This window comes from Mustela erminea, chromosome 10 (genome assembly GCF_009829155.1).
Source record: "Mustela erminea isolate mMusErm1 chromosome 10, mMusErm1.Pri, whole genome shotgun sequence".
NCBI lineage: Eukaryota > Metazoa > Chordata > Mammalia > Carnivora > Mustelidae > Mustela > Mustela erminea.
Window position 1 is genome coordinate 101,403,988 of NC_045623.1, and position 27,566 is coordinate 101,431,553.

General features: G+C 56.0%; 1 protein-coding gene across 13 annotated transcripts; it reads right to left on the bottom strand.

The window, feature by feature from the left end:
- LOC116600751 (uncharacterized protein C1orf167-like) lies at positions 1-27,047 on the bottom strand. 13 transcript variants are annotated; one of them, XM_032361033.1, is made up of 17 exons: positions 26,830-27,047; positions 17,283-17,413; positions 15,569-16,296; positions 15,081-15,359; positions 14,858-14,901; positions 14,179-14,386; positions 13,374-13,510; positions 11,889-11,983; positions 11,268-11,454; positions 9,114-9,289; positions 8,385-8,571; positions 6,662-6,848; positions 6,400-6,554; positions 5,479-5,687; positions 4,445-4,589; positions 2,414-2,669; positions 1-389 (listed from the first exon to the last, which is right to left on the bottom strand). In XM_032361033.1, the coding sequence occupies exons 2-17, from the start codon at positions 17,350-17,352 to the stop codon at positions 207-209; spliced, it is 3,246 nt and encodes a 1,081-aa protein (XP_032216924.1). In that variant the 5' UTR covers positions 17,353-17,413; positions 26,830-27,047; the 3' UTR covers positions 1-206. The 13 variants fall into 13 exon arrangements, 11 of the variants coding, with proteins under 11 accessions (XP_032216924.1, XP_032216925.1, XP_032216923.1 ...); XM_032361034.1 differs by having other exon boundaries at positions 14,179-14,368; positions 15,566-16,296; XM_032361032.1 differs by having other exon boundaries at positions 15,566-16,296.
- Between the last annotated feature and the right edge of the window lie 519 nt (positions 27,048-27,566).

A 27,566-nucleotide genomic window follows, 5' to 3' on the forward strand; every position in this document is an offset into this window, starting at 1 on the left:
GCCCCGCGCGCACGCGCCGCTGCCCTAACCCCAGCTGTGTTCTAGCCGCCTCGCCTTGGCCTTGGAGGGGTGGGGCCTCAGAGTAGTGGTCGCTTCCTGGTCTCGTAGGCGGCCGGCCTGGGGCCTGGCCCGCGCATGCAGGCCGTTGCCACTGGCGCCGGAAGGCAAGGCAGAGGGGCCGCTCTCTGCTGTCTGGAAAGAAAAGGTTAACAAAATCTGTACCTAAAAAGGATTAGCCTCGTTGCTGGAAGCCGATTTCCAGGCCTGGGAGATGTCTGGCCCCAGGGACTTGTCTCCTTACTCTGAGCCCAGGAGACTTCTCTCGGCTTCCTCTGTCCCCCGTGGTTGTGGTGCTGGCTTAGGCCGGTTAGTGTCCCGTAGCCGTGGGCCTGAGGAACAGCCAGAGAGGATAACCTGAACCCAATGGGCTTGGACCCCCTGCATCCCAGGCAACGTGGCAGGGTCCTTCCTGCCCTGCCCTGCAGAGAAGCAGGGCCTCCTCCTCCTGTGTGGCCCCGAAGCTCCCAGAGGAGGCAGGGAAGACACCTGCCTGTAGCAGGGCCATCAGCACACACCCCTGCTGCCTCCCCTGTCCTCAAAGCACGGCCAGGGTTGGAAGCGGAGGGGCGGACCCATCATGTCCACCGCCTGGTGAGGGCTCAGCTGTGCCAGTGCAGTCCGTCCCCACTTGGGTTTTACAAAGCGAGATTACCTGCCTGACTCCGGAGCCCAAGCCCAGCTACGGCTCTGCTACAGACCAGGGGCGCTCAGAGGGCCTCTGTTGCATGGGGAGGCCTAATACCAGCTTGTGCCACCCGGGGAAGGCTGCCTGGGTGCATGTGTTCCCGTGACAGGGAGAGGGGCTGGGGCCAAGCACTGTTATTCTCCCCGGCATTTACTTTTGGTTTTAGTACGCCTCTTTTTCTCCATCGGCACAGGGGATCCAGACTGCCTTTGCTGATAAGAATGGAATGTTCAGGGCATCTGGGTGGCTCAGTGGGTTAAAGCCTCTGCCTTCGGCTCGGGTCATGATCCCGGGGTCCTGGGATTGAGCCCCGCATAGGGCTCTCTGCTCAGCGGGGAGCCTGCTTCCCCCTCTCTCTCTGCCTGCCTCTCTGCCTACTTGTGATCTCTGTCTGTCAAATAAATCTTAAAATAAAAAAATATGGAATGTTAATATTTTTAAGCAGACCAAAAGTAAAATTGGCTTGTGACACGGATCTAGAAATAAAATGCCGAGTCCCCAGAAGCTGCTGTTGCCACCGCCCCCTGTGCGCGTGAATATACGGGTTCTGCAAATAACCAAAGCGAGGCCCTTTCAATTCCGTTTTAAAAAACAATGTAGGGGCACCTGGGTGGCTCGGTTGGTTCAGTGTCTGACTCTTGATTTTGGCTCAGGTTATGATCTCAGGGTGGTGAGATGGAGCCCTGCCTCAGGCTCTGTGCTCAGTGTGGAATCTGCTTGATATTCTCGGTCTCTCTGCCCCTCCCCCTGCTTGCACTCACACGCGTGTACTCTCTTTCTCTAAATAGGATCTTTTAAAAAAAACAATTTAATCTTTTTTCTAAGAACCTTTCTAGAATCTATTACATGCTTCCTGACATTCTGAAACAAAACTCTGGATGATTCCTGTACATCTTTAGGAACCTGCGTGGCCTGCCAGTAACTGGGGCTGTGTGTCCTCCAAGGACATCCCTAGACTGCCCTGCGGTGCCCACATTCTTGTGCCTGGCTTCCATTGCGGCCTCTTCAGTCCTGTTTGCCATTAGGCTCTTGTCACCATTTGCAGGTGTCAGAACTAAATGCCTCCTTTTTTCTTTTTCTTTTAAAGGTTTTCTTTTCTTTTTAAATACTCTGCACACCCAACATGGGGCTTGAACTCACAACCCTGAGATCGAGAGTCCCATGCTCCACCAACTAAGCCAGCCAGGCGCCCCAGAACTAAGTGCTTCGGGTCTGGAGAGGGACCGGTGGTTGTCTTTGAGTGGAGGGAGTTATGAAAGAAACATTCCCTTTACATCTCCTGATTGTCCTGTAGTGAGCACGTTTATTGTTTCCAATAAGGAATAAAAGGGACTTGACAAACAGTTGCTCCTGTCCCCATGTACCCGACCCTAGGCTGCACCAGGATACATAGGAGTTCAAGTGTTTGTCTCCCTAACAGACTGTGACCACAGCATTTGTCTTTGTGGCGGACCTGTGCTGGGCTGGCACTTAGTAGGTGCTCAGTAAATGTTTGCTGATGGACCCAAAGATGGCAGGCTTCCAGAGCCGGGAGGTGGTTCTAGAACGTGGTAGGGGTCGTGTCCCTACCAGTGGGTCCCCTGGATAAGCGTCCAGCCACGCTTGCCACCATGGGCTGAAGTAAGCGGATTCTGAAGCCACTGGCCCACCCCACCTAGGCCGGCTCACCTGCTTCCACAGGGCTGGAGCGGGGGTCAGCGCTAGAAGGCGCCCTCTGCTGGCCACCCTGGGCCACTGCCTGAGGTCAACAGCATGGGCCTCCTGGGCCTTCCCCTGTGGTTCCAGCCGCATACTGAGCAGCGCTGCCTGCCACTGGCCCCAGTGGGTCCACAGGAGGCGTCTGGACCCAGCCTGCTGGAACTGGGTGATGGCGGCTCGCTGGTCACGGGCCCTAGCTGCTGACTGGGCCCAGGCCTCTAGGATCCTGGGACAGAGGGAGGAGCCCACATGTGTGTGAAGCAGAAGGTAAACCCTTCCCAGCCCGTGCCCTGCTGGATCCTCCCCTCATCCCTCTTCTGGGGAAATTGGGTTAAAAGAGGCCCAGAGAGCAGCAGAACATCACACCCCAGGGACAGAGAGCGGCAGTCTTGCTGTCTTCGCCTTGCTCTCCCTCACAAGAGCACTGTTTAATGAGCACCTGCCGTGTTTCGGAGCCCTGAGCCCAGTGCTCCCACGCATCCCCTAAGGTGGGCCTGTTATCCTTCTCTGTCCTTCAGAGACTTGCTCGGAGAGGGGTTGCTCTGCTGGAAAGTGCGGGTCTGGACTCGGACCCCAGGACGAGCTGCGATCGCCTTTTCCTCTGACCCCAACCTCCCGAGCCCCATCGCCAGCCACCACATACCCTCTACCTCTGCCAACAGCAAGCCCAAGGCCTCAGAAATGGACTCAGCTGGACGCACTGTGTGGGGCTGCCCGCAGGCCACGGGCACCCACCTGTTACTCAGCTTCTGGGCAGCACAGGCTCTGCTGACCCGGCATAGGCAGGACTCACCCACCCACTAGGTCTGGCACAGGGCCACTCTCTCTTCTGCCTGCCAGCAGGCCTCGCAGCACCGGCCCAGAGCCGCTCGTCAGGCTACGAAGGCCTGCTGGGCCCAGGCCCTGCTCGGCTGCCTGTGCACCCGGCCCCCCCGGCACGTGGCTTCTGCAGTGGGCCACGGAGGCCCAGGCCACACACCACTCCTGTGCCCAGGCCTTGGCTGCTCGGGCATCCTGTCACGTGGCAGATGTGGCCCCCTCGGGGGCCTCATTTCTTTCTCGGGCCATCCTGAGAGGCTCCCATGGCCATGACCACCCCTGTGTCTCTTTCAATTCCACGCCAGGCCTGGAAACGGCTGAAAAACAGGAGCAGAGGTGAGAGAGCCCAGCTGGCTCTCGGCATCAAAAAGTCCCATTTATTCCAAATCGCATCCACAAATCCCCCCACTAAGTGGCCTAGGTAATACGTGGTTTTGCATACACTACCCTGTGCCTTCAGCACGTAGGCACGATTGTGTAACGGGCCCAAGTGCCAGCTTTGGTCCAGGGCCTCCACACGCAGACGGACTCAAGAGGGCAGGTGTCCCCTAGAGGTCATGGGAACCTAGCAGGTATGGGGCAAAGTCCCGGGGGAGCAATGAGGTCTGGTCGCCCCTCACAAGCCCACCCGGGGGCAGAAGGCCGGTGAGGGGAGCACAGTGTCCACTGTTCAGGTCTGAAAGTTTGGTATCGGCCACTGAGCCATCAACGGCCAGCCGCCCGTGTGGGGACACCGTGAGCATCTGCGCATTTGTAGCTGAACGGTGGGAGCAAGCATCACCCGTTCCCGCTGCTTCTAACTATGCATGAGCGAGCACTATACATTTTACTGGAACATCTCTATTTTCAGGAAGAGTTCACTCATTTGGAAACTGTACAGAGCAGAACTTCCCTGTGCTCAACAAGACACGGACGTGATGTTGGGACACACGTAATGGTGGGTGTTGGAGGCAGGGACTTCCCCCGCCCTTCCTGTGTCCCCTCAAACCAAAGGACTGACCTGGCTGGGAGTTGGAGACTTGGGGCTCATCAGGGCATCGGGTGGGCACCTCTCGAACAAAGCAGGTAAAGGAGTCAATGGTCACAGGTCTATGGCTCCCTCGTTAGGTCCCCTGGGCTTTATCTCTGTTTTTCCGGAGTGGGGATAACCTCTCTCATCCTCCTAGCCCCAGGCCCACCCACCTGTGAAGTAGACGCCGCTCTGGGGCGGGCCCTGGGCGTCTCTGACGAGCTGCCGTCTGCCGCCAGTCCTGGAACACGGACCCCCTCAAGGCCCGGAGATGGACCTGCACCCACGTCTGGTACCTGGCATGCAGGGACTGCTGCCCTGTGACCCGAGAGAGGCTGAGATGCCCCCGGGCCTTCATCCCAGCCTCGCCCCTCAGCCCCGGGTAACTGTGGGCCCCTCCTCGGACGGCCCTCTGCATGTGACCCAAGCAGGGACAGAGGAGGCCGCCTAACCATCTGGGTTTAAGTGCTTGGGTTCCAAGTGTCCTGTGATGAACAGGCCAACCCGGCTCACTGTTTTTCATTTCTTGGAAACGTTTAGGGATCAGGACAATTCACGTAAAAATCTGGATTTCCAGCTTTTCCTTGAAAACGAGGTCAGCATAATTGGACAACGATTGGGCTGGAGAAGCAGCTGTCCTCAGTGGACAGGACAGGAACTTTCCAGAACAACCAGGTCCCCACCCACCAGCTCCCTGATATATGTGTTGGTGAAGTGGGAAACCTCGGAAACGGCCCCCAGTGCTCCCCACCTCCAATGCTGGGCTCTGAGGACACCAGGACTCGGTGCTCAGGCCCGTGACTCCTGAGGGCCAGGTGAGCATAATGAGGACGAGGGTGAAGAAGATGACGGTGAGGACGGCAGCAACACCTACTAGGAACTGAGCTCTGAGCCAACAGTGGGGGATGGTGTCCTAGACTCCCCAGAATCAGCCTCTGGGGAGGGTGCTGCTGTGATCCCCATTTTACGGATGAGTAAGCTGAGGCTTGCAGAGGTTGTGCAGCTCATGTAAGGTCCACACAGCTGGGGAATGGGCGGGCAATGTCCAAGCCCCTGGTTCTGCTCTGCCTCCCCCCACCGCCGTCCTGGGCGTGCTCCATGAGAGTCCCATCCCCGGACTCCGCAGGAGGGCACAAAACCCTGGGTCTCCCTGATGGACCTGGCCCTTCCTTCCCCTTCGGTGAGCCGGCACTAGGCCCCGACTTACTCTGCCAGCAGGAGTGCCAATGGTGCAGGGCCCCTCGGACCCGTGTGCAGTCCCGTGCCCGAACCCACTGCTCCACTTCGCGCCCCTGTGCCAGCCGCCGCCGCCACAAGCCCAGCGCGGCCCTGCAGCTCCGGTCCCGGGCCCAGGCAACCGCCAGCTCTCTCTGGGCCCCTTGGGCTGTGGCCCAGTGGCTCCAGCTGAGGAGGGCGCTAGGAAGGGTCGGGAGGGGAGAGTCCACTCTGAGGATGGTCACTGCTGCCCTGGGCTCTCCCAGCCACCCCCTCCCTCAGGAGCTTGGAGGGGGGACTTTTCTCCCTGTTTCCATCATGGGGGAGCGTGGCTTGCTGGGGACTGGACTGCTCAAATGCTACTCCGAGTGTTATAACAACAGGTTAGGGAGGAGATGGGATCACGGACCCCAAGTCCTGAGTTCAGCCACTAGCGATCAACACTGTTATGAACTGAGTGCTTACTCTGTGCCAGGCCCTGGGCTAGGGGATTACGTGCCCCTACCTTGTTGATGCCCACTGGAGTGACTACTGTTATTATCCCCATACAAACGGAGAGATGGAGACACAGAGAGGTTAAGCAACTTGCCCACGATCACAGAGCTAGGGAGGGGCAAAGCTGGGATTAGAACCCAGGCGGACCCAAGCACTGTGCAGCAGATGAATGAATGAATGAGCCACAGCTTCAAAGTCTCTGGGAGAAATGACTGGCGGGTTGGGAGGGCAGGAGAAGTCCAGAGGACCTGAATCTGGGTACCAACGGATTGGAGTGTGGGGTGGGAGCCCTCTGGAAGGCAGACCCCAAAGGGATGTGGGAGTAATGTGAGTCAGAGTAATGGGAAGGGGACTAGGTACAGGATGTCCACAGAGCGGTGGGCGGCGTGGCTCACCCACCATGGGGAGGGATCCCTACCGCCTCTGAAGGGTAGACTGGTGCCACCTCGCTGCACCCCGGGACTGCTGAACCCGCGCCTGCCAGGACAGAAGGCACTGTGCCCTCTGCCGCTGCCCAGATGCCCACAGAAGGCTCAGTGGGAGGGTCTCCAAGAAGGCGGGGGTCCTGGAAGCCTGGGGAAGGAGGAAAGGAGTATTGGGTCCTCAGGCCCTGCCCTGTCTCCACTGTCTCCTCCCACCTGCCCCCCCACCCCAGCCCATTCCCACCCCCTGCCCCTCACCTTCTCTAGTGAGCTTCGGGGTGGGCTGCCGTCCAGCAGCGGCTCCCCTCCCGGGATGCTGCCCAGGAGCTCCAGGGCCAAGGTGGTCCTGGCACTGTCTGACGGGGTGCTCGGACCCCACACCCTCAAATGCCACCCCCTCAGGATATGCCGAATCACCTGCCGCCTCTTGTCCTGGAGGAAGGAGCTACAGGAAGGGGCAGGTGAATCTCCGGGCCCCAGCCTCACCCCCAGGCTGATGGGGCTGCCAAGCAGGTGCTGCCCCCAGCTGGGTCTCTGCCAGAACTGGTCTGGAAGGGGCCACCCGTGCCCAACGCCACCTTGCAAGCCAGCCACATAGGGGACTACGTGGGGGGCTCCAAGACGTACTCATGCCCACTGGGGTCCCACCCCCCCGGAGATTCTGACTTAGCAGTCTGACTTTTCCAGGGCTCCCAGAGTGACTCTCACGAGCATCTAAGGCTGAGGCCACTGCTTTCTGCACCTGTATCAGCTCGCGATCCTTGCCACACTCCTGATGGGACTCGGAGCTGGGCCCCAGACCCAAGGACCCCGGACTCAGGGGACCATGCGTATGGCCACATCAGTACTTCTGCCTCTGTTCAGTTATGTAGATAGGGAAACTGAGGCCTGGTGGAAGGCCATTTCCCCAAACTCCAAATAGCAGAAGACGGGGGATCCAGAAGCTTATTTTAGAGCACAGGACAGCCCCAGCTCTGTCGGAAGGAGATATTGACTGTTCCCTGGTGCCCAAAGGCTAGAGGATGGACTATAGGAGGGAGAGCTACATTCTGAGGGATCACGGTGAACTGAGTTCCCTCGGAATTCTAGGGGCTTCAAAGAGACAGAGGGTCCAAGTGGACCAAGTGGGTGTGGGACGATGGATACTTGGCATGTCCTTTGTCTTCTTTAAGAGTTTATTTATTTGAGAGAGAGAGAGAGAGAGAGAGAGAGCGCATGAGTGGGGGGAGGGGCAGAGGGAGAAGCAGGCTCCCCAATGAGCAGGAAGCCAGACCTGGGGCTTGATCTCAGGACCCGGGGATCATGCCCTGAGCCGAAGGCAAACACTTAACTGACTGAGCCACCCAGGCATCCCACTATGGGGCTTTCAACTTATCCCTGCAACCGCTGGCTTACATTCTGCTTGACATTCCACCAGGGCAGCAGGCCCTCCTGATCTCCATCACCCCCTCCCCCGCAGCCACCAGTCTGGAGTCTGGGTCCCAGCACTTGTAGAAAAGCAACAGCGACCCAAAGAGTTGCTCCTAACTCACAGTATGATTTCAAGCAAGTTGCTCGGCCTTCTGAGCCTCAGTTTCTCTAGCTCTGTAATGAGGCAGACAGGGGGACGGGGGACCATGCCTCCAACCTGCCAGACCACGGCAATGCAGGCACGGTTCCTGCCACCAGGGGGCTCCCACCCATCCTGGAGAAGAGCAAGCAAGCTCCTGTGTTTGCAGACTCTTGTGTTAACAAGCATTTGTGTCCCAGCTAACCCATGGCTCCCACAGCTCGCTCTCTGCTCAGGCACGGTCTCCAGGCCCCTGGGCCACCTCCCGGAGCCCTGCACCGGTATCGCAGCATTCTGGGCCCGAGGACGGGGGGTGCCCTCAGCAAGAGCCTGGGGAAGAGCAGGACCTGGCCCATCCCCCATGGGGCACTCCCCAACTCCGTTCACATGCCCCCCTCCCCAACCCTGGGTCACAGGCTTGCAGACACCTACTCAGCCCTCTGGCGCTGGGACAGCCGTGTCCTCCAGAGCAGCAGCACCCGGTGCAGGGCCAATCTCTCGCAGGCTTCCTGCAGGGAGCTCCCGCCTGGCTCCAGGGGCAGCCCCTGGGCCCGAGCCAGGACCCCCAGGCCCTGGGCTGTGGCCCCTCTGGGCGCCGAGCTGCAGAGGGCCGTGTTCCCTAAGGACCCGTCAAAGGATGAATCAGCTGCATCCGCAGTGACCTCCTTCCACCCAGAGCCCTTGGTGGAACCCGTGGCAGCCTCAGCCCGCCTCACCCCTCCTTAGGACCTCCCCTCCCAGGCACTGCCCCCACCCACTGCCTCCAAATCCTCCCCTCCAAGACACCGCAGAGACCCCATCTTCCCCTATCAGATTCTGGGGGAGGGAAACCAGGGCTGTGAATGATCTCCCAGGTGAGGAGCTTCTGAGAGCAGCGACCACATCCCCTCCTAGCGGAAGATGGAACAAAGTCTCTTGCCTAGAGCCGCTCATGACCCGGAGTGAGGATGGGGCCCAGCCAAGGCCTGCCCGCTCTGGGGACCCCTCCTGGACCCTCCTGGGCCGTCAGACTGCACCCCCCAGAATGCTCTGGGTACCACCACCCCCCATCATGAGAAGCCATCAGTTCCCCTGGGGCCCACCACAGAAGGAGCTTAGGTGACAATGTTTGCTGGGGTCGGAGGGAAAGGGAGCCCCTCGGCCTGCCCCTTGCTCGCTCACCCGCCTTCTGGCGGCAGAGGGACAGCTGGGTCACCTTCGCTCCATCTGAGGTCCGGAGCTGTTTCATCCACATCCACTGTTGCAGACATACCCTCAGGGTCCCTGCCCGGCAGCGGGCCAGGCAGTCCCGGTACCGGGCGGCTCTTAGCATGAACTTCTGCCAGGCCCCAAAGCACCTGGGGAGCCAAGAGAAGGTGCTAGTACTCGTGGTCATGACGGCAGCGACAGCCACCTGCCCTGTGCCACTGTTGAGGCTGGGGACAAGCCTCTTCACACTCTGAACCTGTTCAGACCACCACGCCGTCACCCCTAGGTGCCCGGATGGCCTCAGCAGCCTCCTATCTGGCCTCCTGCATCCACTCGGGGCCCCTCCAGGCAGTGGCGACTCCGTGGCCAGAGTGATCTTTTCCCAAGCTCAAATGCCATCATCTTACTCCCCTGCTGAAAACCTCCAGCGCCACCCCCCCTCGTGCCCCCTGCCTTGAGCTTAGGACAGAATGTCAGCTCCTCAACACCACCTACAAGGTCATGCATGATCTGGCCCCCGCATGCCTTTCCATCATCACCTTAAACCCTCCCTGTCCCCTAGGCTCCCCACCTTGGGCTACCAAGGTGTCCTTTGAGTTTCCGACACTCCCCTGTCACGGGCCTTCGCCTGCACCGTCCCCTTGCCCAGAGCTCTCCTGCTGGCTCTCTCTCAACAGGCCAAGCATTCACCCTCACATCTCCGTGAAACTGTGGTCAAGCTCAAAGTTCTCCTAGGAAACGGCACTGGTGGGGGAGGAGGGCACCTAGGCGGCTCAGAGGGTGAAACATCTGCCTTGGGCTCGGGTGGTGATCCCGGGGCCACACGTGGGGCTCTCTGCTCGGCCCGGAGCCTGCTCCTCCCTCTCGCTCTGTGCTCTGCCTCCTTCCCTCTCTCTCTCTCGAATAAATAAAAATAAAATCTTTTAAAAAAGAGAGAAAAAAGTTCACGGGGGAATGCAGTTGGCAGGAATCAGACCCAGGGAAACTCTACTTAACCAGAAGCCTGGTTTCCTCCACAGATAAATTGCAAAGAAAAACAAAAACCCAAAAAACTGGAAGGGACCCCAGAGCTCAAAAAGACCTTAACGGTTTATCCCCCAACTTTAACATAAGGACTTTATTTGGATCCCGGTTCAAAGAAGCTCTAACAGAATGTGTACCTGTAAAACAGTGGGGAATGTAAAGTCTGACCAGATTTTTTTTTGGCATTAAGCAATTAATGTTCACTTTTAAGCGTGATCATGGCACGGGGGTTATGTCGTTGAAAAGAGTCCCTATCTTTTAGAGACGCTACGGAAGTATTTACAGGTGACACGGTATGATGTGTGTGGGGGGGAGGCTGCTTTAAAATAACGTAGGAGGAGCAATTGGGGTATGGATGAAACAGGGCTTTCAGGAGGTGATTTTCTTTTTCTTTCTCTTTTAAAAATATTTTATTGGTTTATTTTTTATTTTTATTTATTTATTTATTTTTTTAAAGATTTTATTTATTTATTGGACAGAGAGATCACAAGTAGGCAGAGAGGCAGGGAGAGAGAGAGGAGGAAGCAGGCTCCCCGCTGAGCAGAGATGCGGGGCTCAATCCCAGCACCCTGGGATCATGCCCTGAGCTGAAGGCAGAGGCTTCAACCCACTGAGCCATCCAGGCGCCCCTATTGGTTTATTTTTTAAAGAGAAAGAGAGCATGAGCGGGAGGGGCAGAGGGAGGGGGAGAGAGAGAAGCTCCTGGGGACTCCACGCTGAGCCCAACACGGAGCCTGACCCCAGGACCCTGAGACCGTGACCTGAGCTGAAACCAAGGACCAGACACGCAACCCACTGCCCCACCTGGGCGTCCCCAGGAGGTGATTTTCTTGAAGCTGGGTGATGGGCACACTGGGGGTTAGTAACGATTTTCTTTTCTTTCGTGTAAGATGTAAATGTCGCATCGTAAAAAATTAACACAGGAAAAACCCTCTTACGGGACTGTGTTCCTTCCCCTCGCGACACTTTAACTTAGGGCGCACCCAATGTGATGGCTTCCTGGAGGGGGGCTGGGGGCAGCCGGCACCGAGCTCTGCTGAGGATCAAACCTCTCTGCCTCGAGGAAGGGGGTCCCCATTCCCACCATCTTCCGCTCCTCCCTACCTGCCGAGCCGGGCTCTCCGCTGCTTAGGGTCCGGAGAGGCTCCCCTGGGTGCACATGTCACAGGAGAGCACGGGGCTAGGGGCTGCCTCCCCCTCCGCTGAGTCCTCAGTGCGACCTGGGAGACCTCTCCCTGGACCCCCCTCTCCTGCCAGGCCCATTCCTTCGGGTGGAACCACAAGAGGAAGACTGAGGAGCGAGGAGAGAGAGTAGGGAGGACCAGGACAGGAGGAGGCTCTGTCGTGCCCCGTCTCTGGGCGTCCGTGTTCCCCGTGAGTGAGTGATGTCTGAGGGACCCTCCAGTTCGAACACTCAAGCTTCTGCAGGGCCTGAATTAGCCTCAAGGGGACACAAAGACAGGATGTGTGCCTCTCGTACTGTGTGCCCTTGAGCTGGTCACTTAACTTCCCTGTGCCTCACTTTCCCCAACCGTACACTGGGCACAAAGCCTTGCCCAGGTCCCTGGACGCTCAAATGAGATCGTGTCTGGGAAGCTGTCCAAGGAGATACTCCATAAACATTCATTCGTGCAGTAGCCGCAGCCCTGCCCAGTTTGGGTGCTTGGGACCAGCCCCGCTCCCTCTCCCCTGTTTCCCCGGGGCCTGTGGGGGCCCACAGCTCACCAGCCAGTTGTTGTAAGACCTGCAGCATCTGCTCTACTCCATCGCCTCCAGCTGGTCTCGGCCAGGCTCCTGCCTCCTCCCTCGGACTCCCTGGACTGCAAGTGAAGTTGCCCAGAGAGAGGAAGCAATGACCCGGGTTGGGCTGAGGGAGAGCGACAGTCCCAGCCTGGCCACCTAGCCGCCACCCACCACGGCATGTGCATAGGTGCGATGAGCTGCCCCTCCCCCACCCCGTTCTCTCCATGTCATCTTTGATTATGGAAGCAGCTTGGAGGGGGGGTTCTGCCTTTGTTTCATTCTCTCTCTCTCTTTTTTTTTTTTCTTAAGATTTTAAAAATTTATTTGACAGAGAGCGAGCACAAGTCGGGGGAGCAGCAGGCAGAGGGAAAGGGAGAAGCAGGCTCCTCGATGAGCGGGGAGCCCGATGCAGGGCTCGATCCCAGGACCCTGGGATCATGACCTGAGCCAAAGGCGGACACTTAACGACTGAGCCACGCAGGTGCCCCTGTTTCACTCTCTTCAATCCTGTTGGAATTTTTAATTTATTGTTCTTTTAAAGATTTTATTTATTTATTTGACAGAGATCACAGGTAGACAGAGAGGCAGGCAGAGAGAGAGGGGGAAGCAGGCTCCACGCTGAGTGGAGAGCCCGATGCGGGGCTCGATCCCAGGACTCTGGGGTCCCAACCTGAGTCGAAAGCAGAGGCTTTAACCCACTGAGTCACCCAGGCGCGCCCCCTCCTGTTTGGATTCTTACTGCAAACATGTATTCAAACAAATGGCATTTGAATAATTATTTTAAACACGTTTGTTTCATTTACAAGGAGGAACAAAACCCTAACTTTGCTGTAGCGGGAGACTGAGGGAATGGAGAGGAAATGGCCAGCTTGAATTTCACTAAGCACTATCTGGTTATCTCAGCATGTTTTTTGGGTGAACTATTTATTGATTCTCACTTTGAGCGGTGGTAAAATACACAGTACACCAAACTTACCGTCTTAACCATCTCTAAGTGCGCGGTTCGGTGGTGCTCAGTAATTGTGGGACATTTCACTGTTTTTCCTTCTGTATCGTTTCGTGTGCACGAAAAATACCTGACACACCATTTTTTAGCCTTTCCCCCCATCTAACATAGCACAACCATTGATCCTCGTCACTAAAACTTTCATGCAAATACCAGGAAACTGCTTCTAGGAAGCGGGACACGTGGCGAAGGGCGGTGAAAGGTTCAGATAACTCTCTGGGGTGTTTTTTCGAATCAAGCACGTGTTACTGTTACGATCAGAAATAATGCCAGTAAGAGGCAGCTGTGAATAATGCAGCCGTGGACATATTTTTGCACAAATCTTTGTCCACTTCATCCTCATTCTCTTGTGGGGGGAGCCGGGAGGGGGTTGGGCACGGAGACAGGAAGCGGGGGAGGGGAGGCCACCCGAACTGCCCAGGTCCCCCTGACCAATGCGCCACAGGGTAGTCCAGGACTACCTGCTTCTCCTGATGGGGTCTGCCACTGGCTCCCTTCCTGAGGGGCCTTGGCCTTGTCCTGCCCCAGAGGGTGGGGGTCCTGGCCCAGTCTGGATGTGGGGCTGCCCCTGCTTCTGCTGTAGAGTCCGGGTTCTCCACTGGGGAAGACAGAGGGAAAGAAGGATGTCAGCGGCAGCCTCAAACCCCAAGAGGAGGCACCTGGATGGGGTGTGGGGACAGATATGTCTGACCGCAGAGCCCTCGGTCTTGACCTGCAGACTGCCCAGCCCCTTTGGGAATAAATGAATGAATGGAGAGGAGCCTAAGATGCAGTGCCTTCCTTGAGAGGCAACTCCTGAAGCTGGGCCCTCCCAAAGCACCCCCTTTCCCAAGGAGGGAAGAACACAGACATGCCTTCCCAGTCCTGGCTAGCTAACCAGTAGTGAAAGACAGCAACCACCCATACGGCGGAGCGCTTGCCATGTGCTAAGTAGGGTTCTAAGTCCTTTCTCTGTATTAATTTAATCTCACAACAACCCTGAGAGGTAAGTACTATTATTTTCATCCCCTTTTGGAGCGAAAGAAACTAAGGCACAGAGAGGTTAAGCAACCTGCCCAAAGTCACACAGCAAGAAATTGTGGAACCAAGAGAGTAGTGGAGGCAGGGTGTGATCTCAAGCAGAGCTGGTGCAGGTGTCTGGGTGGCCCTCCACCTGCTCTCCCGCAGATCGCTCAGGAGGTGCAGAAAAGGTGCCCATGGGAACGCCCTCCCCCGACATACAAGCCTTTCATCACCGCCCCATGGCCCAACCAGGAGGCCCCTGACCTTCTGGAAGCTCTGGGCCAGCAGGGCCTGAGTGTGTCGCTGCCACGCCACCTCCAGCTGGGCCTCCCGGAGTCTCGGAGCCCGGCGAAGCGCCCACAGGCCTCTGCACAGCAGCTGCCGGCGGCCCAGGGCCACCGCTGCAGCCTCCGCCCGGCGTTTCTGCACCAAGTGCCACCACGCTCTGAAACATCTGGAGAGCCACTGCCAGCTGGGCCCGGACAGGGGCTGATCAGGGGGGTGGGCCCCACGAAGCAGCTGGGGACTGCACCTCACCCAGGGCACCTGCCCAGCCCTGATGCCCCATGCTGCGGCAGGAAGACCAGCTACGGGCTGGAACAACACCCTCTGTTGGTGGCCAGCCCAGGAAGTCCCGGCCAGGAAAGCTCCCAGAGCCGCAGAGTGCCTTCTGGATGGCCAAGAGTGCCAGGCAGCCTTAGAGGTTATAGACTCCCAGCAGCAGCAACAGCAGTCCCCATGTCCCGGTCCCTGGGGCCAGGGAGGGCCCTTACGTTTCCCAGCAGGGGCAGTGGGAAGGGAGTCCCCTCCCCTGGAAGTCCCACAAGGACCTGCCGCCAGGGCTTGACCTCCATCAGAGGCTCGTCTCCCCTGGCCCAGGCAAATGGGGGAGCAGGTCTCCCAGGAGGGTGGCCAGCCCCCACCCCCCATCCCATGGCCTCACCGGGCTGTCTCGGGTTCCAGGTTCAGCACATTTCGGGCTTTTTTCTTGGAAAGCCAAAAGACATGACACAGTTCTTAGGCTGAGGAGCGAGCAGGACAGGACACACCCTCTGCCAAGCCTGCCTGCCCAACAGGGTAGTGGCAGCGAACTGGCCATGAGAGTTCCCGGGAGGAGCCCTCCGGGGGTCCCCCAGTTCCCATGCCCAGCCTCCTCTGGCCTCCACCTGCACGATGATCCTTGCTGGGGCTGCGTCCAGCGGGCAAGAAGCCGCCCTCTCTTCCTCCTCGCGGACCTGCTCCTGCGGAGTCACCTCTCCTCCTTCCCGCCGGGGTGGGACACCCCAGGCAGCCGCGGAGCCGGAGCCGGCTGAAGAGCAGAGTCCGGCCTCCTCGCTGCCTGCACCTCGAGGGAGCCGGGGCGCTCCCCTCTGCCCGCTGCCGTATGTCGGCCCCGGGGAGAAGTTCTCTCCTTGCCTCAGGGGCTTGGCCTGAAGGACGCCCTGCTTAGGGTCAAGGAAAATCCCCAGTCAGGATCCCCAGCGTGGTCTTCAGGGACGCAGGTGTTCTGCTTGCCCGAGAGTCAGAGCGCAGCCTGGGTCCCCTGTGTCTCTGGGAAATGCGCAGTTTCCCCGAGACCTGGTAGGTAGGTGCTCCTTCCTCCCATCCCGGGAAGCACAGGTTGGCTGGGCGGGGCGTGGGCGGGGAGTACCCAGCCGTCGCTGGGTTCCTGGCACACCTGGCACCTGAGACGGTTGACTGCGCGCTCCAGGGGTCGCACGGAGGCCAGCAGCTGGCGGACGGCGATTTGGGATGGGGTCCGAGCCTGGCTCTGGACAGGGACGGTCAGGTCTTCCAGGGTGAGGGGTTTCCCTCTGAGCCTAGAGGGCCAGCTCCCCAGGCCACACCAGAGTTTGGAGCCTGGCCGTGTGTGTCCACTGAAAGGACCAAAGCCTGCGTCAGGCTGGACATCTGGGCCGGAGGTGTCTGTGGCCAGCAGCTGGGACCGTCTCAGGCTGGACCATGGGCAAGCCAGGGATCCTCGGGGGCGAGGCCTTCCCTGAGGGGTCAGGTGGGGCCAGAGGCGGTGGCTGATGGGACTTCTGCCCTGAGCCGAGCTGGTCCCCCTCATGCTCAGGTTACTCTGCTGGATGGCGAACTCTCTTGTCCTTCCCCGGGGCGTGCCGGTGGGGAGCTGCAGGTTACTCTGCTGTTGCAAGCTTGTGTTCATCAGCTGGCCAGCTGTGCCCTTCAGGACGGGGCTCAGGCCGGGGCTCCGTTGTCCAGCCAGGTTGGTCTGGACTCGGCAAGGCTCCCGGCACAGCACAGCCCCCGGGGAGGGGGTGATGGCAGGCCCTCCCCTCTGGGTCTGGCTCGCGCGCACCCACCGGCCATGGTCACTGCCCAGGCCAACATCTCGGCTCTTCAGGAATCTCCGCTGCTCTAAAGAGAAGAGAGACAGTCGTGCCCTGGGGAGGAGCTGGCGGTCAGGGCTCAGGTGGGTTGGGGGTGCTGGTCGGAGACAGGGCCCCAGGTGGGGGGGCTCAGGACTCCCCCAGTGGACCGAGGGGTGGTCTGACTCGGTGCCTGGCTGCAAGGAGCAGGGCTGGGGTCCAGGCAGGGAGGAAGGGAGAGGGAAGCATGGGGACAGCAATGAGCTGTCGAGGGCGTTCCAGGTGAGAGATGACAGGGCTGAGACCCGGGGTGGCAGGGACGGAGGAGGGAACTTGGGGACAGATTTGGATCTGCTGTGGAGGCTCAGAATGGGGGCGGGAGGGAGCACGTGAAGAGAAGAGGAGAGTCAAGACGACTGATTTCTGGCTTGGGCAGAGGTGATGGGGGACAGCCCTGGGGGTTAGAACAAGACCCAACAACACATCCAACGGCTGCGAGGGAGCGGCTCTGGGGGACTCGGGGTGGGGCGTAGTGTCCCCGGTCCCCAAGGAGACAGTGGGAGACTAGGCTTCCTGGGGGCTGCCTGGGAGGACCCGGCATCTGGAGGGGGCCAGAAGACTTGCACCTTTGAGGACAGGAACTAAAGCTCAGGGAGGTTCGGCCACTCGCCCCAGGGTCACACAGCTAGAACTTGGAGAAAGTGGCATGTGAATCAGAATCTGAATTTCCTCGGGGTCAGCTTCTGTCCTTGGCTGGACCAGCTCTGTCGCCTTCTTGAAGCCCTAAGAGCCTGAGCCATTACCCCAGCACAGACCACCCTGGGAGTTGCGGGGGTGGGGGGTCCCTTCTCAGCCAGGGGTCCCAGCCAGGCCCCCTCCTGGTCCGCTCAGCCCCAGGCTGGGAAGACTTTGTCCTGGCCCTGCTGTCCTGGTCCAGCTGGAATTAGGGAGGCATGGGGCTGGCCTGAAGGGAAGGGAGCTGTGGGCCAATAGCTGCTCCTGCCACACCCAACCCAGACCCATTAAACGTCTTGCCTGGCCTCAGGGGCACCGCGGGCCTGGGGGGCACATTCTCCTTGTGGCTAGGGTCAGGTCTCAGCTCCATAGGCTCCAGGGCAAAGCAAGGCGACAGCGTCCTTGGTCCACACCACAGCCAGCGGTCTGACCTGTTTGATGAGATGGGTTCTGAAGGGCAAGGGCAGGATGCCCGGTCCCTGCCAGGCCACAGCCCAGCCCTGGTCCACCCTCACCCTTCACCAGCACCCCTGGTTGCCCTGGGGCCCAACCCCAGCTGTCCTGGTCAGACCACACCACCCGCTTTCCTTTGAAAATGTCTCCGAAGCTCCAGGCAGGCCCTGAAACCAGTCTAGGCCCTGTCCCCTCGTTCCTTGAAACTTTCAGCACTGGCTCACTGTTGCAGTCTCCAACACACACCACGGTTCTTGGCGATCTCACCATCCACATGGCCGACACCTCCCACTCTTGGTGTGCAGAGTCCTCGATCTCTCCTTTCCCACCATCCTGGCCTTGTCCCATCTCAACCACCTGCTCCCATGCGGCCCCCAGACTCGGTCACCCTAAATAACTGCACCCACTCCATAATTTCAGCTCCAGAGCCCACCCCCACCCTCTAGCACCCGATGCAGTGGTCTTTCCCCCATGAGACCCCATCTCTGGCCCTGCCGACCTCCATCAGTCCCTCGCTGCTTTGCCATCTCACGCCTCGTTCCACGGTTTAACCATGCGGCGTATAAGCACCCTTGGCACACCCTCCCCCTGGCCCCGCACCCCTCCTCTCTCTGCTCAACACTCATCAGTACTTTTCGCCTACTGCTGCACGGACCACCTCACTCCAAATGACCACCTTCCATCCCAAGTCAGGGCAAGGTTGTGGGAGACTCACACCCTAGTCCCCCCGGCCCCGATGCCAAGTCACACTTTCTCCTCTGTCCTCAAACCCCTGCCACCACACCCCTGCCACCTCCCCGCCCCCCACCCCTTCCAGCAGCCTTTGCTTTCTGCTGCAGTCAGAAAATAGGGTGATCGGAAGAGAAATGTTTTGTGTTCCTTTGCCAGCCAGCTTCCGGGCCATAGCCTCCTAGACCTTCCCCCATCCCGTGTGGTCCCATTCCCAGCCTGACCCTCCCCTGCTCTCTGGGGGCCATCCCGTCTTGCCTCCCCAAGGACAGCGCCCAGGGCCACCACTGGCCTCCCAGGTGCTGTTCTGTGAATCAGGAAAAGCACCCATGACCCCCAGAGTCCCACAGCAGACTCAGGCCTGAACTTGGGGGGCGAGCTTGGGCAGTGGGACACTGGCTTCGGTGTCCTTGCTCCAGAAACCACCCCCCCAAGCTTCCCCCTTTTATACTGAATCATCCCTACAAGCACTTAAGGACTTAATCATTGCTATGATTAGCTATGTACTTCTATGTGCTATGTACTTCTTCTAGCTTTAAAAAAACAAAGCAAAACAACCAGAAACCATCCCCCATCCTCCTTCCTGAGCCTCCAGGTTCCAGGCCGCCTCTCCCACTCTCACCAAACCCAAATCCCAATCCCTCTCCCGTCTCCACCTCTGCCGACCTCCCTGCCATCGGCTCCCCCAACCTCCACCCGCCCAAAGCTGCTTTCTTCCAGCTGATCCCCGAGATGCCACGCCCCTGGCCAGCCCGCAGCCCTGGGCCTTCTGGAGGCAGAAGCCGCAGAGGATGGGGCTCACTCACTCGTCCCCGTGGGAGCCCTGGCCTCCCTGACTCCAGGATGCCCTCTTCTCAGGTGTGGAACCAAACTAAAATGGAGACACCTATGTCAAGGCCGAATGGAGATGGCCAACGCAGGTGCATAACGGACACTTAACCTAACCTTACAGGAATTACAGTCCTTCTCACAAATCAGCCAAGGACACCAGCCAATTCCTGACCACCAAAGTCTGTTCGTGCTCTCTCTGGACTTCCTTGTTCCCTTGGAGTCCCTTGAATCCAAGTAAGAAAGACCATTAGCTCTAGACCAATCAGTTCTAAAAACCAAATAACTTCTGCATTTATCCCATAAAAACCCCTTACTCTGTGCGCAGTTGGAACTCAACGCTTCTGTAGCCTTGAGTTTCCTGGCTCGCAGGGAGAGAACCGTGCCATGACTCGGTCTTTCTGCTTGGTTTTATTCAGTGTGCAGAGTTTGACTGAGTTTCCTTCCCTCCCTCTTGCCTGCCGCCTCCTTCCCACTCACCTTTTTTGATTCCTCCTCTTCTGAGCTCGTGCCCTCAAGTTCCAAGACCAGGGAGCCTGTCTCTTATGTAAATCAAGTTCTCTCAGAACCCAGCTATCTCTAGTGATTCATGGCTCATCTGCTTTCTTGATATGATGGCAGAGTAGTTGCAACAGAGACCTTATGGTTATCAAAGCCGAAACCAATGGGGTCCCTGGGTGCCTCAGTGGGTTAAAGCCTCTGCCTTCCGCTCAGGTCATGATCTCAGGGTCCTGGGGTCGAGCCTCACATCGGGCTCTCTGCTCAGCGGGGAGCCTGCTTCCCACCCCCCCTCCTGCTTCTCTGCCTAATTGTGATCTTTGTCTATCAAATAAATAAAATCTTTAAAAAAAAAAAAAAGCTTTGGGGCGCCTGGGTGGCTCAGTGGGTTAAAGCCTCTGCCTTCGGCTCAGGTCATGATCCCAGGGTCCTGGGATCGAGCCCAGCATCGGGCTCTCCGCTCAGCGGGGAGCCTGCTTCCTTCTCTCTCTCTGCCTGCCTCTCTGCCTACTTGTGATCTCTGTCTGTCAAATAAATGAATAAAATATTAAAAAAAAAAAAAAGCTTAAACCATTTATTCTCTGTCCTTTAAGAACATTTGCTGACCCCCTGTCTTGCATTATCGGCCCCTCCCTCATTAACTTACTGACCTCACCCCTTGTCCCTCTTGCTCTCTCTGCTCCAAACACACCAGCTCCCCGCTGTTCTTCAAAAATGCTGTGTGTGTCCCTGCCTCAGGGCCTTTGCACCTGCTGTTTCCTCTGCCTGGAACTTTCTCCCTCTCCCCTTCAAGGCCAGCCTTAACCATGGCAGTGAGCCCTTCCCTGACCATTCTCCCCTGACTGTAGTGGGTCCCTGAGAAATGTAGCTTAAATCACATCTCCTTACAGCCCACAGCCATTGCTGAAATCCCAAGACAGGCAGAGCGTGACCTTCCTCAAGGAACTCATGGTTGCCCTCACGTTGATGTCTTACTAGACACGAAAACCAGCCTTATCTGACAACAGCCAGACCTCCAAGGTCCTGTAGACCCTGCTCTCAGCACACAAAAATTCCTGAGGAACTCACATGATCTCTAGCCCCACCCCTTCCTCCTCAGACTTCAAAGTCTAGAATCTGTGACTCCTCACAATCCTGGTGCAGCATTTTCTGCCCATGAGTCCTGTCCCCCTGCTTTAAGAAAACCACCTGTTTTTTGCACCAAAAATGTCCCAAGAATTCTATCCTATTCTTTAAAGATTCCTTTTTTTATTTGAGGGAGATAGAATGATTGCTCCTGCAGGGGGAGGAGCAGCAGGAGAGGGAGAGAGGACCTCAAGCAGACATCACTGAGCGCAAAGATGATGTGGGGACTTGATCTCACGACCCTGAGATCACAACCTGAGCCGAAACCAAGAGTCGGATGCTTAACCGACTGTCACCCAGGCGCCCCTCTTTATTCCTATTCTTATACAAAGTCGTCTGTCTTGGGCACAGGACGGCCACTTAAGTGACTAGTACGGCTACCAATCTTAAGACTTCCATGGGAGGTTTCCTCTGCCTTGGGTCTAATATGACCCTCTTCCCATCTCTGGTCCAACTGCTTCTGGCTGCGGGACATCCACTGGGAGCCGGCCGAAACCAGTACCCGATTGAATTAAAACCCAACTAGAACCGTTTCCAAGGGAAGTCGGCTATAAGGACTATACGTATTGGAATGTTGCTTAGACCATGATGGATTTCTACATTTTCTACTGTTTCCTGTCAATGTCCTCTACTACTTAAATGACAACATCGGGTAATTTCTGCTTGTAAAACTTTTCTAGTGTGTTCCATGGGTTAAAAACGGTGGGTTCTTCTTGGCAGAGCACGGCAAGGCAAGGCACGGCGTGGTATTTTGGGCCATTCACTGGCTCGCATTTGTAGGCTAGGATACAACTGGGAAGCAGGTGGAGGGGGCAGGGGAACACCAGCATCCCTCCCACGGGGCGGGGTGGTGAGCATAGCAATTTCCTTAGGGGGACACCTTGGATCATTTTGACACCAGGAGCCTCTGATATATCTCACATGGGATGACACCCGGGAGTGGGGTGGGGAAGGGAGGATTTTCTTGGTAATGAACCTTTTTTCAGTTCCCAAGGACTCTCCCTTGGGAAGCCTTTTACCCACTGGAAACAATTTGGATCGTAGACTTCAGAAAGGACTGATCTTCTGTAACACTGCATGGCTTCAATACTCCTTAGGAGATGAGGAGGGTGCCTGGGTGCCTCGGTTAAGCATCTGACATTGGCGCTCAGGTCATGATCTCAGGGTCCTGGGATGGAGCCCTGCGTTGGGCTCTCTGCTCAATGGGGAGCCTGCTTGTCCCTCTGCCCCTTCCCTGCTCATGAGCGTGCATGCATGCTCTCTCTCAAATACATAAAATCTTAAAAAAAAAATCAACAACAAAGAGATGAGGAAAAATGGCCTGTTAACAGGACTTTAAACTTCACTGTGATCTGTTTGTTAGATCTCTTCTGCAGGAAACAGGGCAAGTGGACGGAGGTACCCTATGTCCAGGCCTTCATGGCTCTAAATCAGGACCCCAACCTAAGGGCCTCTTGTAGAATATGTTTGGCCACTCAACAACCTAAAAAACCCCTCCCCTACATATTGGATGATGATTGTCTGAACAGGCTTCCTCTGAATCAGCCCAGGTTGCTGGATGAAACACGAGCCATCCCTGAGAAAGGGGACACGGACTCTCTCTCGCGGTTCCTCCTGATAGACCCAGACTGTATATGGGATCTTCTCCGTCATTCATTGCTCGGGCTCACGGCTATGATCATTGGAGCCAGCTGTCTGTCTTGGGATGGGGACTTTAAGGAATATTCCCAAGCAGCTGCCGAAATTCCTTTTGTTTTGGGGAGGTTCCCTGTCTTCTCCAGCCGGACAGGGACTGCCTAGTTCCACTTGGTGGTGGAAAGAAAACCTGTCTTTTTATCTGTCCAAGCTGATGGGCTTTAGGACTGGGGATCTGTCTTTCTCTGCCCTCTGGGCTTTTGTCCACCTCCAGCCTTCCTGGGGGCACCCCGCCTCTTCTGCCTTCCCCTCCCCCTCCTCCTGTTTCTGCCCCACCTGGGGTGTGGCCGGAAGAGGGGGCTCCAAGGTCATCCTCCCTGCCTCCACCTGCACTGGCTCCCATCTGTCCCCTCTCTGATGCTGACGGGGAGCCAAGAGCACCCCCTTGGACTTACACTGTCCCCTTCCGATTTCCCCACCGCGGGCCCCGGGTAAAACTTGACAATGGGGAACACACTGATGGACTTTGAAGTGGAACCAGGGGGAACATATTTAGCATTTAAACTAAATCTAAGTTTGTTGGTTTAATTAAGACATGTCTTTAGAGTTATCAGCGTTAAATATAAAGCTTTTATTCTACCAAGGACTCTCTTATCGCCACCTTGGTAAAGAAGTCATTAAGTTTTGCATTTTGTCGTGATCTGGAGCCCATTCAGGTGTTGGGTGCTATCACTTTCTGAGGTTTTAATCAGCTTCCTTGAGATTTAAATCGTAAATGGAGTCTTTTTAGTAGTCTGATTAGACTACTTTATTCAGTATGTTATGTCCTGCTGTAAGGGCAACCCTTAATATTCTGATTATTGGGATGCCTGGGTGGCTCGGTTGGTTGGACGACTGCCTTCCGCTCAGGTCACGATCCTGGAGTCCCGGGATCGAGTCCTGCATCGAGCTCCTGGCTCCCCGGGGAGTCTGCTTCTCCCTCTGACCTTCTCCTTGCTCATGCTCTCTCTCACTGTCTCTCTCTCAAATAAATAAATAAATAAATAAATAAATTCTGATTATTGAAGTGTTGGATGTCACAGAAAGGACAGAATTTCCTTGTCAGCGCTATTACAGTGAGCTCTCATCAGATCTTGAACCATGTCCATTTTTGAGCCTTTTGTCACTTTTCTTATTTTCTTGCGAAATGTCTTTCACCTTTCAAGAGATTCATAAAAAGGGCTTCTGACAAATACAGGTTTTTGAGATCTTTAAAATCACAAAACTGATATGGGTAAATATATCCAGAACTAACTAAAAAGCTGTCTTCAAACTGAACACGAATTAGTAGCGTGGAACTAAATGAACTGAGGAAGATGACTTAGAGTTTCTGTGGTTCTTGCTTGAAACAGTGCTGGTTCCAGATTAAGGAAACTTTCTCTTAAGAGATCCACGACTTACAGAAATACGTCAAAATATTCCTTTGTGAACAATTTGAAGTACTTAACTTTTTCTCTCTACCCGAACCCTCCAAAGTTCAGAAACTCTCAGGGAATATTCTTTCTTCCATGGCAATCATAATCATTTGCATAAGTTCAGTAAGAATCTGTTCTCTTTATGGGGCACCTGGGTGGCTCAGTGGGTTAAAGCCTTTGCCTTGAGCTCAGGTCACTATCTCAGGGTCCTGGGTTTGAGCCCCACATCGGGCTCTCTGCTCAGCAGGGAGTCGACTTCCTCCTCTCTGCCTGCTTGCGAGCTCTGTCAAATAAATAAAATCTTAAAAAAAAAAAAAAAGAATCTGTTCTCCTTGTAACATGACACCCTTGGAAACACGGGTTATTTTGCCAAGACTTTGACTGGAATGTTGTATTTGAGAAAGACATGCATAGACTCATATGTAACCAGACAGCTTTAAGGAATTGAGACTGACGTTACAAAACACGGAGCCAATAGAGCCCCTTGGAAATGTTGGCCTGATACCTTGCCTGCCGAGATCCCAGCAGCCACACCAGGTGAGTAAGGAATGTCATTTCCTGGTAGGTGCAGGAACCTCAGGCTATTTGGGGAACTTGGGAGGAGGAATCTGCCCCAATTTACAGGTACTAGAGGTATGCCTGATGATAAGCACTTGGACTGTCTTCTGGCCTACAGAGGCTACTCAAAGTTCAACCCAGATTCCTTATAAAACTTCCAGCAAAGCAGATTTTAAAGATGTATTTGATCACTCACTATTCTTGCTGAGCTTACGTAAATAACTAGGACAGGTTTGTTAAAATTGGACTTTTGGGGACACTGGGTGGCTCAGTCGGTTAAGCATCTGACTCAGGTCATGATCTCAGGGTCCTGAGACTGAACCCCATGTTTAAGTAGGCGTGGAGCCCACTTAAAATTCACCCTCTCCCTCTGCCTCTCCCCACCTCTCTCTAAAAAAGGAGGAGGAGGAGGAGGAAGAGGAGGGGGAGAATATAATTAAATAAAATTGGTCTTATTAAAAATAAATTAAGGGGCGCCTGAGTGGCTCAGTCAGTATGCATCTGCCTTCAGCTCAGGTCATGATCCTGGGGTTCTGGGATCCAGCCCCACGTCGGGGGCTCCCTGCTTGGTGGGAGGCCTGCTTCTCCCTCTCCTACTCCCCCCCGCTTGTGTTCCTTCTCTCGCTGTGTCTCTCTCTGTCAAATAAATAAATAAAATCTTAAAAAAAATAAAATTAAAATTGATTTTTTAAATAAATTAAAATTGATTTGAAAATGAATTAAAATCTTGATTTGGCTATCTTTGATAAAAAAAATGAGGGTGATTATAGAGGGAAAATAGGTTTCAATAATATCTTTGTAGATATTAGATTTTAACACCATCCATGTTCTGAACTCTTCTGGTTTCCTCAAATATCTAGCAAGAGGAACACACAGACCATATCCTCCCTATACCCGGGCTGACAGTTACTAGCAGCCCACCCCACAGAAATCCAGGAGACATGGTATATTTGAAGGATTTCAACTCTGATACGGGGTGGGGTGTGGTTAACTCCAAAATGGAAGGAGTGTTCCGGCTCGTGTTCTGTTTTCCCACGGCCGTAAAATGAGAAGGCCATTCCTCACGGGCTCCTGTATCAGGAATGAAGCCTGCACCTTCCTCAGGGGAACCCAGAGTGCGGGCTAACACACCTTCTTACTCCTGGGAACCTGTGGGAGATCTCACACTTTTCTTCAAACAAAAATGAAGGACTGAAGGAAAATTCTGGTCTATTGTCAAAGGTCTTTTTTATTGGGCTTCTCTTTCACATAATAATATTAATCTTCTTTTTCTTCTTCTCCTTTTTTTTCCTCCCCCCATAATGTCTCCGTGCCTATTGCCAAGACTCCCTGACCTAATGTCGTGGCGACAGAGGATCCTTTCTACTCAGGGACATTCAGCTGTGCTGTCTACCTCGGACTGGCTGCCTCTGCCCTTGGTAACTCCTGTATATATAAAAATTCCCCAGGTGACCAATGTTGACCCAAAGGTAGGGACATCACTTTGCTCCTATTTAGCAGGAAGAAGTTACAGAAGAGAAGACCTTCCTTCCCCTGCAACCCTAAAGATTTAAGGGTCAAAACTGTTCAGCAGGAAAAAGAATGAGGAACAAAAGCCAGAGAAATGCAGCTTAAATTACATCTTACAGCCCACAGCCGTTGGTAACTCATGGCTGCCCTCACGAAGATGTTTTACCAGACACGCAAGCCAGCCTTATCTTGACAACGCCCAGACCTCCGAGGTCCTGTAGACCCTGCTCTCAGCGCACAAAAATTCCTGAGAAACTCACATGATCTCTAGCCCCACCCCTTCCTCCATAGACTTAAAAGCCTAGAATCCGTGACTCCTCACAGTCCTGGTGCAGCATTTTCTGCCCATGAGTCCTGTGCCCCTGCTTTAAGAAAACCTTTTCTACACTGAAGACTTCTCGAGAATTCTTTCTTGACTGTTCCATCAAGAACCCCACAGCAGATCCCAGCGACCCACTCTGTCCTTTCTTTCCCCTGCGTCCTGTTTCTCCATGACTTGCCACCACCTAACGGAGAAAAGAAAGTCCAGTTCGCTCCCCTCCCTCCAGGGAGCCACGAGCCAGTCTTTTCTTCCCCTTCAGAATTTGCTGCAGGTGGACTCACACCTGGCCCATAAAGGGGCTTCTACACTATGCAAAACGAGCGCGGGGACCATGGCAAAGGGCGTGCGGCCTTTAGCGCACACCCTGTCAAATGGACACCGCAGCCCCAGGCATTAGGTCGCTTGTTCTAGAGATGCGGAAGCTGGAGCTTATAGGGGCTACGGGTCTAGCCCACGGCCGCAGCGGGTCAGGGGCTGCAGAGGGGCCAGGGGTGGAAGGGGGACTAAGGCCACAGCGCATGCTCAGAACCAGGACACCGCCCCCCCCCCCCCACCAACGCTTTCCAAAAAAGGCCTAGAGACAGCTCAACCCTCAGGTTGGAGTCCCCACCCCGAGCCTGGGCGCGTCTGTCCATCCATGTGCTCCTCACCTCTCCCACCTCTGTCCGCCCCCTGGAACGCTCCCCGCCCCATCCCTGCCCAATGAAGGACATCAGAGCCTCCCTCCGCTTTCTACCCAAAGAACAGGCGGTCACTTTTCCTGGCCTCCTGGGCCGGTCCTCCGGCGCCTGTCCTGCTTCTCCCCGTCGGGCTTGAACTTGGAGGGGACCTCCGGCGAGGGCTAACGAACGACCCAGGCGGGTAGGATTGGGGGGATGGCAGAGAACGCGCCGCCCAGCGCCCGCGGAGCCTGGAGGGGCACGCGGTGGCTCCAGGAGTCGCGAGGGCGGCCACCGGGGGCCACCGCGTGGGCTGCAGGGCGCGGGCGGGGCATCCACCCGAGCGCGCGTCCTCCGCGAGGGCCCAGGTCCTGGCGCGCCTCCAGTTGCGAGGCACGTGGCGTTGTGCAAGCTTCTTGCACGTGCAGGATAGGCGACACGGCTGGTTGTCGGGTCCCCCTGAAACCCCCTCCCGTGGGGCATGCTGGGCCCAGTCACAGCGCCCTCTAGGCTGTTCACACCTGCCAAGCCTTTGCCCACGCTGTTCCCCATGGATCCCTGCCAAGCCTTTCCGCCCTCTGTCCAGACTGTACGCTTTCCCCTTTGCAAACCAGGAGAGGAAAGAGCAATTGACCTGGGGTCAGAAGACCTGTGATCGCCAGCCTTTCTGGGGCTGTGTGCCTCAGCAAGACCCTAACCTCTCTGACCCTCGGGCTTTTCATCTGCAAAGCGGAGGCTGGAACACTTCCTCTACTATCTCACTGGTTGCTGTGAACCTTTAACAAATCAATGCCAAAGAACTTTTTAAAAGTCT